An 18,382-nucleotide genomic window follows, 5' to 3' on the forward strand; every position below is an offset into this window, starting at 1 on the left:
GCTCAGGTAAAGCAGGACCACTTAGACCATAGTCAAGGTGCAGACAACCTCTCACATGCATATTAACGTAGATTATGCTGTGTCCATACATTCAGATTAGTTATCTCTGGATTGGGGATCATAACGTAGTTTTTCTTTTCCCTTCCTTTAATTTCAGCAATTTGTTTGTTTACTTTTTTGTAGTTTCCTAAATGGGGTAGAAATGTATTGCTTACATGAACAGAGAAAAATGTCCTGAGAATGCTTATTTTATATTGAGGTATAGAAAATATAAAATACAAATGTGGTTCCAGGCTTGCATAAACACCTAATGCTGTTTGTAGGTAAACTCAAGTTCAAGGTCAGCCTACAGGTTGGCATTGGCCTTTAAGGAAAGACAATTCCTTTTGTCTTTGTAATGGGTAGATCACTACAAAGTCCATTGGTATCAAGTTGGTGCATATGTCCTACCCAATAGGTTCTAACTGTTTCAAACTGCTATCATACAGAGCTCATTAAACTTACTTCAGAATTAAAAGATAAAGCTTAAGCCAGACAGGAGCACACCTTTAATTCCAGTGTTTGAAAAGCAGAAGAACCAGGAGGTAGGAGTTTGAAGCCTGCTTGACTATAATGTGAGATTCTATCTCTAATAATAAATAATAATACCTTTTTTGCCAAATTATATAACATTTCAATCAATTCCCATTTTACTTTATATATATTCTTTTCTAAATTAAACCCTGGGGTTGGACCATATATGTCCAATAATTAGGAGGACATAGACACAGGTCATCTTAGAACTTCCACATAAACCTGAAAAGCTTGAACAATATTGGCATGTGTACAGCCTTTGAGTCACTGTCTTCGAAATCCCTAGATCTAATGTTTTTGAAGGACACTTATTACTGCCTTCAGCAAACCTGAGCCAAGAAAATGGACTGAAGCACCATGCTCGGGTGGCAGTAAAGCATCCATATAGCCTGCTGCCAGCTTGCTTGTGTTAACTTGCTTGTCACTGCTGATGTTCACAAACACCAGAGTGCCATGTGGTGACTTCAGACACCCTTGAATTTGGCAGAAGGCTGAGAATCTTATCAGGGAAAGGCTGAAATTTAAAGTAACTCTAGCTAGATGTGGTAGCTCACATAGGCAGATCTCAGTTTGAGGCCAACCTGCTCTACAGAGTGAGTTTCAGGACAGCCAGGGTTACACAGAGAAACCCTGTCTTGAAAAACCAAAACTAAATGAAATGACTTGAAGTTGGGTGCAGTGACGTAAGTTAAACAGCCCTTGGGAAAATAAAATCCGTGGTAGATCTTTGATCTTTTTATGATATATACATATTTTAATTGCCATTTCTACTTTCTGTTTGTAATCATCTTTAGTTTTAGTGCTTTTTAAGTTCATTAATTTGCTTCTAGCAGTCTCTTAATCTAATTTTGAATCATTAAAGCCATCACAGTATCTTCAGTATTCTAGAACTTAATGATGCTATGTAAATTCTTTAAGATTACCTTATCCCTGTGTTAAACTGGGAATAATAACCTCAGATTACATAATGCATTGTTTGCTGTCTTTGCTGAAGATGTTTAGTGGGATGTTTTCAAATGAGTGGTGGTTGGGTCATAGATGGGTACAAATGATAGGTGATCCAGTAGACCACAGCTTTTTGGAGTTCTGGGAATGCCAAAAGGAAGGGTTAAACTGGTATAGAAAAAACAATAGAGAATGACTGAATCGTGGTTTTAGTGGAAATCGGCAGAGTTCCTTCTGGTGTTTTGTTAGCACAAAGGGGAATTCGGTCACTTTGTACATAGATGAGGAGAAGGTGTGGGATAAAATACCCTTGATGGGCTCTTTAACTCAAACCTTGAATAGGCCAAGAGCACATAGTCAGATGTGATGGATGGTGTATGCCTCCAGTGCCAACCTGAGGTATTTACTGAGTGAGACACTGTTGGGAGTGGGGGCAATGCTCAGACAGAGGAAACAGTAACAAGTTCTTTACTGATGAACTTTCCTTAATTAGAAACAAATCAGAAAGGTGGGTGGCCCCAGGGCCAGGTTTTCCCCTGTTCACATTTGAAGACTAGAGATGAGCTCAGTGATACATTGGGAATCATGGAATTAAGCTTTATTTTATATATATAACTAGGCTAATATTTATACTTTTTAATGAGAAGTTACAGGTGAGTAATGTTATTTCCATAACCTAGAATGACATATAATGTATCCTTTCCTTCCTATTTTGATGTGAGGTTGAACGTTTTCTCATTTAGCAAGAAAGCTAACAGATTCAAGACAGGGAAGGATGTGCAGCTGTGAAGGTCCTTTTGGGTGACTGTGATTGATTAAGCCAACTAACAACAGAAAGTAGTACCCATGATACTTTATGCTGATAGTTTGGTGATGGCATGTGTTTTCACCCAGTTTCCTTTTAAGATGGGATCTCATAAGGTCTCAGAATTAAATTTGATAAACCAAGACTTATAAAAAGAGGCTTCTTAAGCTGGATGTGGTTGCACACACTTGTAATCCCAACACTTAAGAGGCTCACCTCAGCTGACACAGAATGAGATCCTGTCTCAAAAAAGCAAATCTAGGAATCTTGCACACACAGTCAGTTCCTTCAGTCACGAGGATTATAATCCTACCTCTAACATTTTGTTAAATTGAACCCCGTCAGTTTTTAGACTTTTTCAGACCTCCTGTAGGAAATGATCTGCCCATAACTCAGTTTGAGTAGCTGTCCCCCAACATCCCAACACACAGAGCACCAATTCTAAAATGAATGCTGTCATTCCATACAGCAGAGATCTTCATTCTTAGGAGTAGAAACGAGAACTACTGCCTATTCGTCTTCTTGAAATCCTGACTGGGGTTCTTCTCTCTGCAGGGCGGCAGTCATGGTTTGTTTGGAAACAGCACAGCACAGTCAAGAGGCCTGCACACTCCAGTGCAGCCACTGAGTTCTTCTCCTGGTCTCCGGGCGCAAGTGCCTCCCCAGTTTATCTCCCCCCAGGTAAGAGATTTTGTGTTCCTACCTTTCAGATTTAAAAGACCATTCAGGTAGCTGCCCATTGTTACTGCCTGGTTGGTGCACAAGAAAGGATTGGTTACAGTTGGACATTTGACAAATCCAGGTGCCAAGTGCAAGGTGTAATAGAATATCAACTCCCTTTTTAAATTGCATCAGGAATACAAAGTAGATGCTTTGCAACAACTAATTGTCTAATATATTGCTTTTTATTGTGACTTATTAAAAGCATTTCATAAATTAAGGTGACAGTATTCAAAAATAGATTGCCCTCAAGTATTTGCCTGAAGATAAACAGAATTATGAGATTCTGCATTTTTTATAGAACTCTGGGGACCTATATACTAAAATACTGACTGACGTCCTACTTCAAGAGAGCCCTAGAGCTGATGAAGAGGCCAGTATGACAGGACACTCTGAAGCAAAGGCAGCAGTTAGTAGGATAAATGTCATAGATGGTCAACAAAGTTCAGGGACTAAGGTGACGTTTCACCTGATTAAATGTTCAGGCATCACTAGCAGTACATTTAAACTGGGTCTTGAAGAATAAGTTCAAATTTTCTATGCATGGCCACATTAAAAAGCCTTCTAAACTGCAGGAGCCTTGCACCAGTACAGTAACTGCTGGTACTTGGCATGAGGAAAGGCATTTGGTTTGAATGAATTAATGTGAACAGGTTAGGAGAGATGCATGTATTGATCAGTGGGATAGGAAGAAAATAGACAAGGAATTAGGAACAGAATGTGGCAAAAACTATGTTTGCATTGTTCAGGAGTTTGGATCTTGTCCTGTAGGTCCACTTTGTCAGCTTGTTCATAATTATGATCTGGGCTGCTACTTTAAAGGTCTCCCTCTCTCCTTCCCTCCCTCTGTTAAGACAGTTCCTGGGATTTGGGGCCTGCTCAACCACAGATACTAGTTTTCTTTTAATATGTACACACTATATTTAATATTGCAAAATACACAGATAGTTTGTGTGCATGTGTGCACATATGCAATGCCCATGGATGCCAGGGTATCAGATCCTCTTGGACTCGAACTACAGACCGCCATGACCTTTGTACTGGGAACCAAACTCCAGCACTATGTCCATCTCTATCCTGTCTGTCCCGTTTTGTTCTCCCTCCCCCTCTTCACAGGGTTGTTTTTGTGTGGTGGTTACTGTATTAGAATGTTAAGCAAGGTTTTTCAGGGATGGCAGAAAAGTCTGAGAGATGACACTGTGGCAATAACATGGTGGAATTACCAGGGCTTTGGAGAGCAGGGCTAGCACAAGGGCACAAGCAAAGCAGTGACAGTGGAGATCAAACCCACTTGGAAAGGTCACCTCCTATCTTTGTATGACTCCCCATCCTCCTCGGAAACACTTAGGTCATTTGGCTCTCAAGCACCTTACAGTGGTTCTCTGCCTTTTTCCCACCTCCCAGCACTAATCATCAGACTGTCTAGTGCTCAGTCCTCAGCCCTCTCATAGCTTACAGCCACCACTAGGTGACCTCATCTGTTTCAGTGACCTTTTAATATTGACAGTTACAAAATCGTGCCTGTTGTCCACATGTTTTTTCAGTTCCACAAACTGCTGAATAAGTTTAAATTTAAAAACAAAACAAAAATATCTCTTTCTATTCTGTAGCTGTTCACACAAGCTAAAGTATGATTTCCTTCCCGCATCACAGCCACGTTCAGTTCAGTAAATTCTCCCTTCGAAACCTGAAGTTACCTTTGGGAAACCTTGATAAGTTCCTTCACAAAAACCCAAGGGCACCTCTCTCCCCTCTCTCCCTCTCTCTGTCTCTCCCCTTCTCTGTCTCCCCCCCCCCCCCGTCTGTCTGTCTGTCTGTGTGTCTGTGTGTGTGATGGATAGTTCAGGGCCTTCTTGCCTGTCTGTCCCATTCTTCTTCATTCGGGTGTTGGTGTCTGTAGTCTGAGTCACACTGGTCCTCTTTATAGCCATGTTGTACACTCTGGTAGCTATTAGCGGGGACACTTAAATCTGACTATTATTTCATCATCATTAAATTTGATTAGCTGCACGTAGTTTGTGTCTGCTTCAGCATGACAGAAAGATCTGTGAAGCTCTGCTGTAAAACATACAGTACACCATGCTGTCCCTTGGCTGCAGATTCTCTCCTGGCTTGCTCACCCATCTACAGTGTAGTATTTACTGCCTTTTAGGGTTCTTGGTGATCTCACCCAACTTATACCTTACGTCTCTCCAACCAAGTGACCCCAAAACACCAGTCATACTATTGTCTGGGGCTGCCATTCAGCACGATCTTTACTTTCTTGACTCTCTACTTCAGAGCACCTAGCCAAGATACCTTCTCAGGCTAAGTTCTGAAGCTTAGAGTGCTTTCCCACTACTCTTGTCTTCTTGCTCTCCAGAGCTCTCCTTGTTGTTCCTTTCTCCTCCGCTTGACTCTGCCTCTCTGCCCTGAGTCACTGGACAGCAGCAGGGTTTGCAGCTATTGTGTTTGCACCCATTGACTGTGCATGTGCAGGCTCGCTGCTCGTCTGTGTCAACTGTCCTTAGCATTGTGTCTTAGTGTTTTCCCCTGTTGCCAGATAGTCTTCATATTGAGTCCCTGCCCTGTCTTTTGGTTTCGGGATGGACCCAGGCTGTGCTAGGTACATAACATTAAGTGAGCCATTCTTTTGTTTTTGGTTTTGTTTTGTTTTGAGATAGGGTCTTATTATAACCCAGTCTAGCCTTAAAAATCACAGAGATCCTCCTGCTTCTGTCTCCCCAGTGCTGGGATTAAAGGAATATACCACCACACCTGGAAATGAGAATCATTATCAGAAACTTGTTTCAGTTTACATTGATTTACTTAACACCCTCTTCCCCTTTTATTGGCTACTATACTATTTCTAATTTTTTCTATTATACGTAATCTGCAGAGAAAGTCTTATACAAAAACCTCCATCAATAATAGTTTCTTTGTTTCTGTGTAGTGCAGCCTGGCCTTAAACTTTTGATCCTCCCGCCTTAGCCTCCTTAGTGGTAGGACCCATTTGTGGTCCTAAATTATTTCTAAACCTAGTTGTCCAGAATAAAGTGCTTGAAAACGTTTTTTTTTTTAACATAAACACCAAAAGTTAACATTTAGCATTTATTACAAGGCTGGGAATGCCATTCAGTGATAGAAAAGTCATGATGTTTGAGACCCTAGGTTCTTTTCCCCATATAGCCATGAAAAAAAAAAAGAAAGAGTAAAGGGAAGAACTAGTTTTTAAATCCTTTGTTTCTACGGTTGTTTTCCCTTCAGTCACTGGAGTATTCAGAAAGTAAGATTCTGGTGATTTTTGTCCTGCCTTTAAATTTCTGTCATTTTGCACCAGCAATGCTTTGTTAAAAGCCATAGTGATAGCAGCAAGCTCCTCACTTTCTCCAGCCCTGCTGGAGACTGAGGGCCTTAAGCCTGCAATGATTAACTCTCCGTCATAGGAGTGTGCTAACCTGCCTGCACTTTAATCACTTTGCATCCTCGGTTTGAGCAGCCAGTTTACCAGGAGCGTAGCAGTGTTACTCACTGGCCCTTTTGTAATTCTTGTGAGGAGACACTGTATCTGCAGCCTGAAGAGGCAGGGTAACTGGAAAGACCTCCTGGGTATTAAGTATTAAAGTCTAAAACTGTCAACCTAAGGAGCATGTGCTGCAGTGGTGTGATATAACTAAGAATGCCTGGTGTTGGTGTGCTTTTCTGTATCCGACCATCTTTAAATATGCTGTTAATTTTGCCTTTATTTCAGGCAATGAAATTATATAGTATATATTAAAGAATTCACAAAGCCAGTGCTTTAATCCCAGCACTCAAGAGGCAGGTGGATCTTTGAGTTCTAAGCCAGCCTGGTGTACAGAGCAAGTTCCAGGACAGCCAGGGCTACATGGAAAAACCCTCTCTCAAGGGGGAAAAAGGAAGAAACTATATACTATATGTTGAATATATGAACTATATAGGAAAATTGTAGAAGGTATATTTCATATACCTGTCAGACTAGGATGGGAGCCAAATCCCATGGTCTTGGTTGCTCATATGGTGCTGTGAATTCAGAAGCTCAAAGAGAGGGTCAAACAAGTTTTTTAAGTTGATTGGTGACACTCAGCATTGTCAGTATCTCCTAGATGAAGAGGGAGCAACAAACACCACAGTAGAATTGATTGGGTAACTGGATGTGACTGAGATGGGAAAAATTCGATGACGGGCCAAATATATAGTAAGTTTGGACTTGATCAGCTAGTTCAAGACTAGAGAGTGTCAAAGAGAAGACAGTCATGCACTCTTGAGGATGTTCAGAAGTGGTGACTTGAAATTAATGTAGAACCCCCAGGCGTGGTCTTTAGCACATGTCTTTAATCCCAGCAGTCAGCAGAGACAGCAGCTCTCCAGTCAGGTCTACATAGTAAGTTACAGGACAGCGGGGAAAGTCCTGTCTCAAACAAAAACTGATAGGGAACTGACCAGTTCGACTTTAACCAAGGTGCTAAAGAAAGTAAGATCGGAATACTCCATGAAAAGCAACAAATTGAGCTGTAGAACGGGATGTGAAGTTAAAGAGAGACAGAGATACTGATTAGAACAGAGATTTGGAAGAGGAAAAGTAAGTCGATGATAAAAGAGCCTTTCGAGTTCATTTTTGTGTGTGACTTAGTTCTTCGCGTACACTAGTTGTGTAGAGCCAACTGGTGGCTAAGTAGTGCTTCTTCTTTTGTCTTAAGTAGAGTGTAGGGAGGGCTGGAAGGTCGTTCAGTAGCACTGCACCCTGTGGTAGATATAGTTGCCTTTACTCTAGTTCCATGGGATCTGCCATCCTCTTTTAACCTTCTGGGCTCCTGCATGCACTTGATAGACATTCACACGCTCAGATGTGCACACACACACATAAACATAGACTCCCGTGGGTTAGAAGAAACAGTATGCTCTACAAGACTAGGCCCAGCCCAAAAAGCCTTCTTTATTTTAAAAAAGGGAGGAGGGCTAACCTGATCTACATATCTTATTCCATATCATCCAGGGCTATACAGTGAGACCCTGCCTCAAAAAAATGGGAGGGGGTGGGGAGTTGTGCAGCTCAGGGATAGAGTGCTTGCCTGACATCTGTAAGGCTGTTTCATCCTTAGCAGTAAGGCGGGATGGGAAGATGACAGAAAAGCTAACTGACTTATAACAAATCTTGCAGCAGAGCATGAATTTATGAAAAGAAAGTTAAACATTAAGACAATTGTGGGATTGGAGAGATGACTCAGAGGTTGGGAGTGCTGGCTGCTCTTCCAGAGGACCAGAGGTCAATTCCCAGCAACCACATGGCAGCTTACAACTGTCTGAAACTCAAGTTCCAGAGCATGGACACTCTCACACAGAGAAGCACACAGGCATAACACCAGTGCACATGAAATAGAAATAAATACATTTTTATTTAAAAAAGACATTTGTTCGGCTTAGTTATTAATGGGCTCCTTTTGGGGTAGTCAGACGTTCTAGTCTCATCCTCCTAGATGATTCTCAGCTCTAACTAGTTAGTTGGTTCTGCATTTCCACCCACGGCCCCCTGGGCAGCACAGGGCAGCAGTAAGCAGATGGAAGGTTAGAGAATTATGTGGTGAATGACTCTTCATTTAGAATAGTAATGGTGGTTTGTCCGTTTAATAAGCATTTATGGAGTAGCTCTTTGTGCCCTCTACATAAAGGTAAATGTAAGAGACCCGTTTGCATGGGTTCAGTATTGCCCTATGGGGCAATTGAGCACAATTGAGTCTCAGTGATAGAGTGCTTGCCTGTCACTGATTCCTCCTCGGTGCAAACGTAAAGCAGCTGGTTCTAATTGGTACTAAGCTTGTGGTCGAATAGTTAGAATGTGATCACTAGACAAACAGACCCGAGGCTTCGTTAGAGAAAGTCGGGCCTAGACAAAGTGCTTAGGGGTGACCACACTCACTTGGTGTTAGACTTAACTGGAAAATGACTTTCTGTTCTTGTCTCTGTGTTGGGAAGCAGGTAGAAGTTGCAGAATCAGTTGCGTTAGTCTGAAGATGAGGGACCAGGGAATTCTGGTCTTCTATCCTGTGACATATCTTATGTGACATAAGAACAAATACTGATGAAATGCATTTCCAAGTGTAGGTATAGGTTAATTCAAATGTCTCAAACAGCACATGTAGCTTTCTACTGGCTGTTTAGTTGGTTAGTTACTTTCTCTTATTCCTGTTTGGGGAATAGGAAAATAAAATCTTAAGAGGTTAATAAATAAGGTACTTGTTCTGAGTCACACAGGTTAGAAATGAGAGAGACTAAGGTACGTGCCTGGGAATGTAAATCAATTTTATTTATTTGTTTAAGTGGGGGACTCTATATATTGCCAGAATGGCCCAGAATTCCAGAGCTCAAGAGATAAGTCTGCTTCCCAAGGACTAGTGACAAGACACAGGCAGTATTGCCTCACCTCATTAGCACTAAGTAAGCTCTTAACTCATGATGTGCTGTGTGGAGAGGGTTAGGGTTGTTCTCTGTGGCCCAACTGCTGCCACCACAAGGATAAAAGTCCCACCACAACTACCTGGCCTTTAGTCCCAGTACTCAGGAGGCAGAGTCAGGAGGAGCTCTGTGAGTTTGAGGCTACCCAAGGCTACATAGTAAGACCCTGCCTCCCCCTCCAAAAACCAAGCAAAGCCATACAGACATATATGCATACACATTATACAATAAGTGTTTTCTAGTATATATCTATAGCTCTAAGCAGGTTCGCATGTCTTGTTGTGTGGCATGTTTCTAATACTGATCTCTCCACTAGACAGAAGCCAATATTGTCATTTTTTTTTCTTAAGGATTTTTTTCCTGATCTAAAATCTCATCATTTTTATTGCAGGAAACTAGAAAGTCTTAGAATCAAAAGGTTCTTAATAGCCTCATAGCCCAGAGCCAGATGGCCAGTACTCTGGAGTAGTACTTGCAGACAGTTTTCAAGAAAATGGCAGTGCTTGCTTTAGAGCCATCAAGTCTTTTTTCATTGGGTTTGGGGGGATTTTAACAAGTTCTAAGGTTTTTCCTCTGTCTTCTGCCTAGGTTTCTGCCTCAATGCTCAAGCAGTTCCCCAACAGTGGCCTGAATCCAGGTCTCTTTAATGTGGGGCCCCAGTTATCTCCTCAACAAATTGCCATGCTGAGCCAGCTTCCACAGATTCCCCAGTTTCAGTTGGTAAGTGGCATGTTTTCTTTCTATTGCTGGAAAGGTTATTTGCTTCTCTTTTTTCCTTTGCATTAATTTCCTTCTTTTTGTCACTTAATGTTCAAACTTCTTTACAGATGATTAACTATGGTTAAAAGTTGACATGTCGGTTTGTTTGAAGGTAACCCTAACTAAAGACCAAGAACTTGGCTGTGAATGCTCTGCCACACTGACCTGCTCTAGAGCATGGTCTCTCCGTGTCAGTCTGAGGAAGTGTGTGTCATTGTTTACAGGCTTGTCAGCTTCTTCTGCAGCAGCAGCAGCAGCAGCAGCAGTTGCTACAGAACCAGAGAAAGATCTCTCAAGCAGTGCGCCAGCAGCAAGAGCAGCAGGTGTGTGGGTGGAGACGGTTCCCCTAGTGCCCTGGGTGAGAAACACCTCTTGGCCTAACAGCTAATCTGGGATACTGGCTCATCATCTGTCCATTTCTCTTGGGTCCTTTCTAATGGACGCTGCACCCTCAGCTGGCAAGAATGGTGAGTGCTCTCCAGCAGCAGCAGCAGCAGCAGCAGCAGCAGCAGCAGCAGCAGCAGCAGCAGCAGCAGAGGCAACCTAGCATGAAGCATTCACCTTCTCATCCTGTTGGGCCTAAGCCACATTTGGACAACATGGTACCCAACACGCTGAATGTGGGGCTCCCAGACCTTCCGACCAAAGGACCAATCCCTGGATATGGTTCTGGTATGTTCTGTGTGGTGGAAAGTACTTAAAGTCTGCTTGTTCAATCCTATAGTAGTGTTTGATTTTTTGCATTACCCTCTTTTTCTTTTTTCTTTCCTTTTTTTTTTTTTTTTTTACGATTTATTTATTTTATATATGTGAGTACACAACATGTCTTCGGACACACCAGAAGAGGGCATTGGATCCCATTACAGGTGGTTGTGAGCCACCATGTGGTTGCTGGGAATTGAACTCAGGATCTCTAGAAGAGCAGCCAGCGCTCTTAACCACCCAGCCATCTCTCCAGCCCTTTTTTTCTTTTTAATGTTATTTTCTTTTTTAAAACAATTTCTGAGGCTAGCAGTGGTAGCGCACACCTCTAATCCAGCACTTTGGAGGCAGAGGCAAGTGAATTTCTGTGGGTTTGAGGCCAAGCCTGGTCTGCAGAGTTGAGTTCCAGGTCAGCCAGGGCTACACAGAGAAATACTGTCTTGAAAAATTATAATTTAAAAAAATTGTTGTTTTTTTTGGTTCTTTTTTTTTTTTTTTTTTTTTTTTTTTTCCGGAGCTGGGGACCGAACCCAGGGCCTTGCGCTTCCTAGGTAAGCGCTCTACCACTGAGCTAAATCCCCAGCCCCAAAAATTGTTTTTTTATTTCATATGTTTTACCAGGGTATATGTCTGTACAGTGCCCTCAAGGTCTAGAAGAGGGTTTAGATCCTTAGAACTGGAGTTACAAATGGTTATTAGCCACCATGTGGGTGCTGGAAATCAAACTGTGGTCCTCTGGAAGATAGTCAGAGGTATAAGTGTTAAACCATCTCTCCATCCCCTCCTCACCTCTATTTTTATAGTAGATAATGGTACATGGTACATGCCTGTAATCCTAGAGAAGTAAATACAGTCCTTGGCCCTCACTGGTCACCTAGTGTAGCATAGTCTGTGAGCCGCAAGCCAGTGAGAGACCCTGTCCTTAAAACAAACAAACAAAAAAAGAAACAAGGTTGGTATCCCCTAAGAAATAATACCAGAGGTTGATGACCTCTGACCCCCACATGTGCACATGGGAACATGCAGGTAATCATACATGGCATGTACATATACAAACCAAATGAAGTTTCCTCCGAATGCTGCACATGGCTGAGGTTGTACCTATGAAAATAAGTGTCTCACTTCACTAATAAAGCTGCCTTCTCAATGTGAACTAAAATTTTTAGGCCAAGTCTTTTTAAAGGTAGGTGGAGTACATGTAAGGCAATTTTTTTTTCTTTTTCTTTTTTCTTTTTTTGGAGCTGGGGAGTAAGGCAATTTTTGACATTTTTTTTTTTTTTTTTTTTTGGTCCAATAAATTTTCTCTTTAGAAGTGAGCAACACGGGGTTGGGGATTTAGCTCAGTGGTAGAGTGCTTGCCTAGGAAGCGCAAGGCCCTGGGTTCAGTCCCCAGCTCCGAAAAAAAGAACAAAAAAAAAAAAAAAAAGAAGTGAGCAACACACTATAAGCAAAGTTCAGTCAGTGAGACAACAATACTTTAAAAAAAAAATAAAAAATAGCCTGGCAATGGTGACACAAGCTTTAATTCCAGCACTCAGGAGACTGAGGTAGATATCTGTGAGTTCAGTCTGTCGGTCGGTCAGTCGGTCAATCAAGAGATGGATGGATGGATGGATGGATGGATGGATGGATGGATGGATGGATGGACATAGTTGTTCAGTGGCATATTCCTGGGAAACTGAGGGAAACTGAGGCAAGAGTATTACAAATTCAATGCCAACCTGATCTGAATGGCAAGATACTAGGTTGGTTTGTTTGTTTGTGTCTTTAATGACCTCAGAATTTATTTTGGTAAAGAAGATACCAATCTACACAAAAAAGAGTGAGGAAACATGAGATTTGTGTCCCTGGCCCAGTCCTTTATTGGTCTGACTGACTAGGAATCCAGCTAAAGCTAGGAGGTAGTAAAGATGAGGGTGTCTTTGATCCTGGGAGTCCTAGCTTCCGCCAGCTGCAGGTGACCTGAGAAGTGACTTAAACTCACAATAGCCTCTCTGGGCTATTCTGCAGCGGAGCAAATGCATAAAGCCTGGCTTCTGTCCTCAGTCCTGGGGAAATACCTTTCTTCCTTCTGACATAGGACGGCCCTTTGCTGCACTTGCCTATACTGCCATCTCCTCTGGGCTGTGGAAGGCCAGTATGGCCAGTAGGGGAGCCTCCCGTAAGAACTTGGAAAGGTCCACTCTTGATTCTGTAAAGGCTGAAGCTTGCTGGCAGAAGCTGGTTACTGTGGATGTGGAGGTTCTGACTTTAGACCTTTGAGACAACATGCGAACACAAAATAGAACATCTTGTCCTTTTGCCTCCCCTGTCTGTTTTGTTTTGTTTTTTAGTTATTGGTAGACCAGCCGGCCTCAAATTCCTAAACATCTGCCTGCCTCTGTTTCCTGAGTGCTGGGATTAAAAGTGGATGCTGCCACTACCCAGCTTACCTTAACCTCCCTCGTCAGAAAGTACAAGGGAGAGTCAAAGGCAGCTTCCTCATCTTTCAGTGCATGTTCTCACTGCTTGGCCATACTCACTCCAAATGCATGTCACTACTTAGGAAGAAACTGACTTCATGGCCAGCAGAGTTTAGCTTGGTGACCCTGATACTTTTACGTGTGTGAATAAAGAATGTATCACACATGGCTGGGATGTAGCTTAGTGGTAGAAGATTTGCCTACTCAAGGTTCTGGGGTCATCCTCAGTAAGAGGCAGAAAGTCAGGCACTCTATATTCACAGCATCCAAGAGAAGAGACAGAGGGACCACAGCCAGTTGAAGGCTATCCTGGTCTATATGTCAACTTCCAAGCCAAGCAAAGCTATATAGATAGACCCTATATCAAAAAGGAAAAGAAAGGGAAAGGAAAACGAGAGTATCAGACAACTCACAGTAGGCAAAATAAGCCTGTGGTTTTAGCATATAAAGCCCAGGAAATAAACCCAGAAGGATCAGGAATTTGAAGTCAGCCTGGAATACATGAGACCCTGTCTCCAAAAATGAATGAATGAATGAATCCAGGCTTATCCCAGTGACAGTCATCATAACATCTTCAATATGTGCTGTCTGCTAAGAAGTGGTATGTGTTAGTGATGGCCCTGTTCATTTTTAACAACATATACCTTTTCTTAAATATAGTTTTTCCATTATTTTGTGTTTATGGGTGTTTTGCCTGAATGCATATCTGTACATCATACCATATGTTCTCAATACCTCTGGAGACCAAAAGAAATATTGGAACCCTAGAATTGGAGTTACAGATGGTTGTGAGCAACCATATAGGTGCTAGGAATTAAGCCCAGGTTCTCTGTAAGAGCAGCCAGCGCTCCTCCCTACTGAGCCATGGCTTCGAGCTTAAACACAAAAGTGTTAGCACAGTGTCTTATAGAGAACGGTGTGATTTGTGGTTATTTTGCTGATTCCTAAAGATCAGAGTTCACCAAATAAAAACACATTTTCATTTACTGAAATTTTGTGATTTGGATTCTATTTCTGTTCATTTTCGGAGAGCAAGGCGAGGGCAGGGGCAGGATCTCATTAAACTCACTATGTAGACCAGGCTGGCCTCAGACTCACAAGAGATGCTCTGCTGAGATTAAAGGTCTGCTCCACACATGATCTGTTTCTGTTTCCTAAATAATAAATGTGTTTTATGGCAAGCCTGGCTACTTCACGTAGAACTGCATGCCTGCCTGTTCTGAGTAAGTACTAAGCCTGCAACAATAAGATTTTACTGAAAATATCTTTTAAATATAATACAGGGCTTGAGTTTTTGTAAAAATAATAATTATAAAGATCACAAAAAATGCTGAGCGTGGGGACGCGTGCCTTTAATACCATCCTGGTCTATCTAGTGAGCTCCAGGACAGCCAGGACCACAGAGAATAAACAGAAAAGAATAGCACAAATACTTCATTTTTTTTAATGCTGAGCATTTTAATTTATATGCAGAATACCTCTGGGTGAAAGGGTGATAAGGATGATGTTTCTTAGTATGCCTGCATACTGTGTGTCTGGTTTTGTTGTTTTGGGTTTGGTGGTGGTGGTTTTTAGGGTCCCACTAAGTAGCTTGTCCTAGGACTTTATATAGACCAGACAGTCCTTGAACTCAGAGATCTGCCCGCCTCTGTCTCCCAAATCCCAGGACTAAAAGCATGAGCCATCACATTGTTTCTTTTTTTTTTTTTTTAAATATTTTATTTATTTATTATATATATGAGTACACTGTAGCTGTCTTCAGACACACCAGAAGAGGGCATCAGATCTCATTACAGATGGTTGTGAGCCACCATGCATCACATTGTTTCTAAGTAAGCCTCTTTTATTATGTTTTCTCAAAATGTCTCGAATGACAAGCCAGCTATAGTGACACCCACCTGTCATCCCAGCACTCGGGAGACAGAAGCAGGAGGATCAGGAGCTACATGAAATCCTCAGTGACTTGGATCAGTAGAGCTTGAGGGAGATCTAGTCTAAGATATCATTTTACACTAGGAGAGAGAGCAGGTGCCAACAGCTGGGTTCTGGCCTGGCTGGAACCCCAAAGCCTGTTAACTGAGGTGGAGTGGGGACTTGTGTTTGCCCTGCCCTACTCACCCACAGCTCTTATCTTCTGGCTGTGATGGAAGCCCCTCTCTAAACTCCTGTGGCTGTGTAAACCCATTTTGTCGGTTGGCTTTAATCTGCAATTTACCTGTTTCGAGAGTTCATTGAAAACTGCACTGTAACCCAGTGGGGAACAGGTTACTGGCCCTGTGCAGCTGTGCTGGGAAGTCTCACAGCTTATACGTGGCCTTCAGTCTCTGGTACTCCATAGTGGGAGAGCCTGACCCTTCTTGGGGCGCACAGCACTGTGAATTCAGAATCTTATCTTAAAAAAAAAATGCTTCCTGTAGCTTTGAAGGGTATTCCTCCCTGTGGGGGGAAAAAACTGCTGCCCCCGACCCCCAGACAGAGTATCAGTGGGCTTCTTGCCATTCCCTAGGCACAGCTGAGTGTCATGAGTCAGACCTTGTACTGGTTCCTAAACCCTAGATGGTGAGGTGCCTTTGCATAGCCTTTCCTTCCACTGGAATCCTCAATGCAACAACTTCCTCTCCCATGTTGGTATCAGATGTGGTCGGAGAGAAGTTAATGCCCCCAACTGTCGGGCACAAATGTTTGCTCAGAAAAATGTAGGTGCAGGTAAGCACTGAGATGTACAGTTAGATGATTCATTTAAAGATGTCCATGAAAAGGAGACAACAGTTTTTAATCCAGAAGGACTCAAAATTAGAGTTTTGGATCAAGTGGCTGTTTCTGTAGAGAGACCATGTCAAAAGGCATTCTTGGGCTCTTCCTGGGCTATTTAGTTTCTGATATAACTATAGACATGTTGTGATCTCTTTGCAGGCTTTAGCTCTGGTGGAATGGACTATGGTATGGTTGGTGGCAAGGAGGCTGGAACTGAGTCTCGCTTCAAACAGTGGACCTCCATGATGGAAGGGCTGCCATCTGTGGCCACACAAGAAGCTACCATGCACAAAAACGGTGAGAGAGCAGCCTCACGTTAGTAGCAGAATCTTCTGATCCCTACTCAGGGACCAAGTATCCTGCATGTTAAGTTGGCTTTTGTGTGGGTGTTTGTGTTTCCTTTTTGAGACTGGGTCTTTCTCTGTATTCTAGGCTGGCCTGGAACTCCCAGAGATTTGCTACCTCGGCCTCCACAGTGCAGACATTAAAGGCATGTCCACCACACTTTTAAAGCAGTATCTCAGACAGGCTTAGTGTATAATCCACTACTCAGGAGGCGAGGCAGGTGGATCTCTGTGAGTTCAAGTCAAGCAAATTCCAGACCAGCATATAGAGACCCTGTCTCCCCAAAACAGTTATTTAGTTATTTAGAAAAAGAATAATTGCAGTGTCTTGTAGCCCATGCTGCCTTGAACTCAGAAAGTTCTGTTGCCTTCATCTCTTCTGTCCTAAGATTAACAATGTATACCACCATGCCTTTTACGATGTTTTTAACTCTTATGTGTATTCATGTTCTGTTTGTCTATATGTCTGTGCACCACATGCATGTAATACCCTCGGAGGCCAAGACAGGGTATTGGATTGCTAGGAACTGCAGTTAAGTACCATGTGGGTGCTGGGGATAAACCTATGTCCTATGGAAGAGCAACCAGTGCTCTTTAACTACTGGGCCCTCTCTCTAGCCCTCCCTTCTGTGTTTTTTTTTTTTTTTTAAGCACAAATCTTTTAGCTTTTGGTAATGAGTCTCTTAACATTTTCCCTAAGTTTTATGATTACCTACCAGAGGAGGGTTTGGCTTACAATTCATATTTCAAGGCATTTAAAGGGTTCTAATTACGCATAACATAATGTCCCACTTACCATGGGATTGAGATAATAGTTATAAAATTGGTACACCTGTAAGATTAAAACCCTATTTAAGTGTCTTAAGAGAAGAGAATCCTCTTGCTGAGGTGTTGGTTGGTGGGTTGGTTTGGGTTGGATTGGGTTGGTTTTCTAGGACAGAGCCTTGTAATAATGAATTTGTGGTCCATGCTAATCTCAAATTCCTGTCTTTGTGATTTTTGGGAGCCCAGTGTCAGATTTTTAAAAGCTCCTGCCCTGACATGGGTACATGTAAGTTAAAAGCCAGCGTAAGCTATACATAGTTCAAGGTTATATTGGGAGACGTAGTGAAGCCCTGTCTCAGAAAAAGAGCATCTCCCTAAGCTTCAAAAACTGGCTAGAAGATGAGAATTCCTAAAGTTTGAACTTTATCCAGAGCCCCTTGTTCTTTGTGAATTAGTGTCCCTTCAGACAGCATCTGAGTCATATTGTAAGTGCGGATTAGCCTTGTCTATCCATAATTTCCTTTAAGAGCTTCTCCATTTCCCTAGAAAACAGATAAGCAGTCTAGACCTTCTTTCCGCCTTCAATGCAATGTTTGTTTCATTTGTCAATATTTCATATGGAGTCAGAGTTGTCTCCATGAGAATCAATATAGATAGTGTCTGGTGTTCCTGCTACAGAGCCCCAGAAGGCTTAACCCAGCCAGCTCATTCAGTCTGCAGCCTTTCAGGTTTCTGTTATAAACCCTCTTTAATAAGCCCATGCAGAGACTGGGGAAGAAGCCACCCAGAGCTCTCTCTCTGTCCCAGTAAGCATGATCAAAATCAAAAATAATTTACTGAAATTATAAGGTGTGTTTTATGGACTGAGTAACCCTAGTCCTGTGTCATCTATAGCTCTGGGCACTTTTATAGCTCCCTCAGGCTAGTGATTTACCAGGTCTGGATAATATTATAAAATGACATGCTAGACGATACCTCAGAGGTATCTCCTCACCAGAGAATACAGACCATTTCCTTAGCGATCTCCAAGATAACTGAGCTTTTCATTCGGCACCAACTCACTGTGCTGTGCCTCTGTGTGAGCCACACTGTCCTCAGAAAAG

General features: G+C 42.3%; 1 protein-coding gene across 27 annotated transcripts in view; it reads left to right on the top strand.

Moving 5' to 3' along the window:
- Positions 1–18,382, top strand: part of Tnrc6b (trinucleotide repeat containing adaptor 6B) — a 217,497-nt gene that overhangs the window by 173,252 nt on the left and 25,863 nt on the right. For all 27 annotated transcript variants that reach the window (XM_087555665.1, XM_087555680.1, XM_087555670.1 and 24 more), the window contains 5 exon segments: positions 2,879–3,004; positions 10,082–10,213; positions 10,477–10,575; positions 10,708–10,924; positions 16,330–16,467. In XM_087555665.1, coding sequence (XP_087411791.1) covers positions 2,879–3,004; positions 10,082–10,213; positions 10,477–10,575; positions 10,708–10,924; positions 16,330–16,467 — 712 coding nt within the window.

The sequence above is a fragment of the Rattus norvegicus genome, chromosome 7, assembly GCF_021556685.1.
Source record: "Rattus norvegicus strain SHRSP/BbbUtx chromosome 7, alternate assembly SHRSP_T2T, whole genome shotgun sequence".
NCBI classification, from domain to species: Eukaryota; Metazoa; Chordata; class Mammalia; order Rodentia; family Muridae; genus Rattus; species Rattus norvegicus.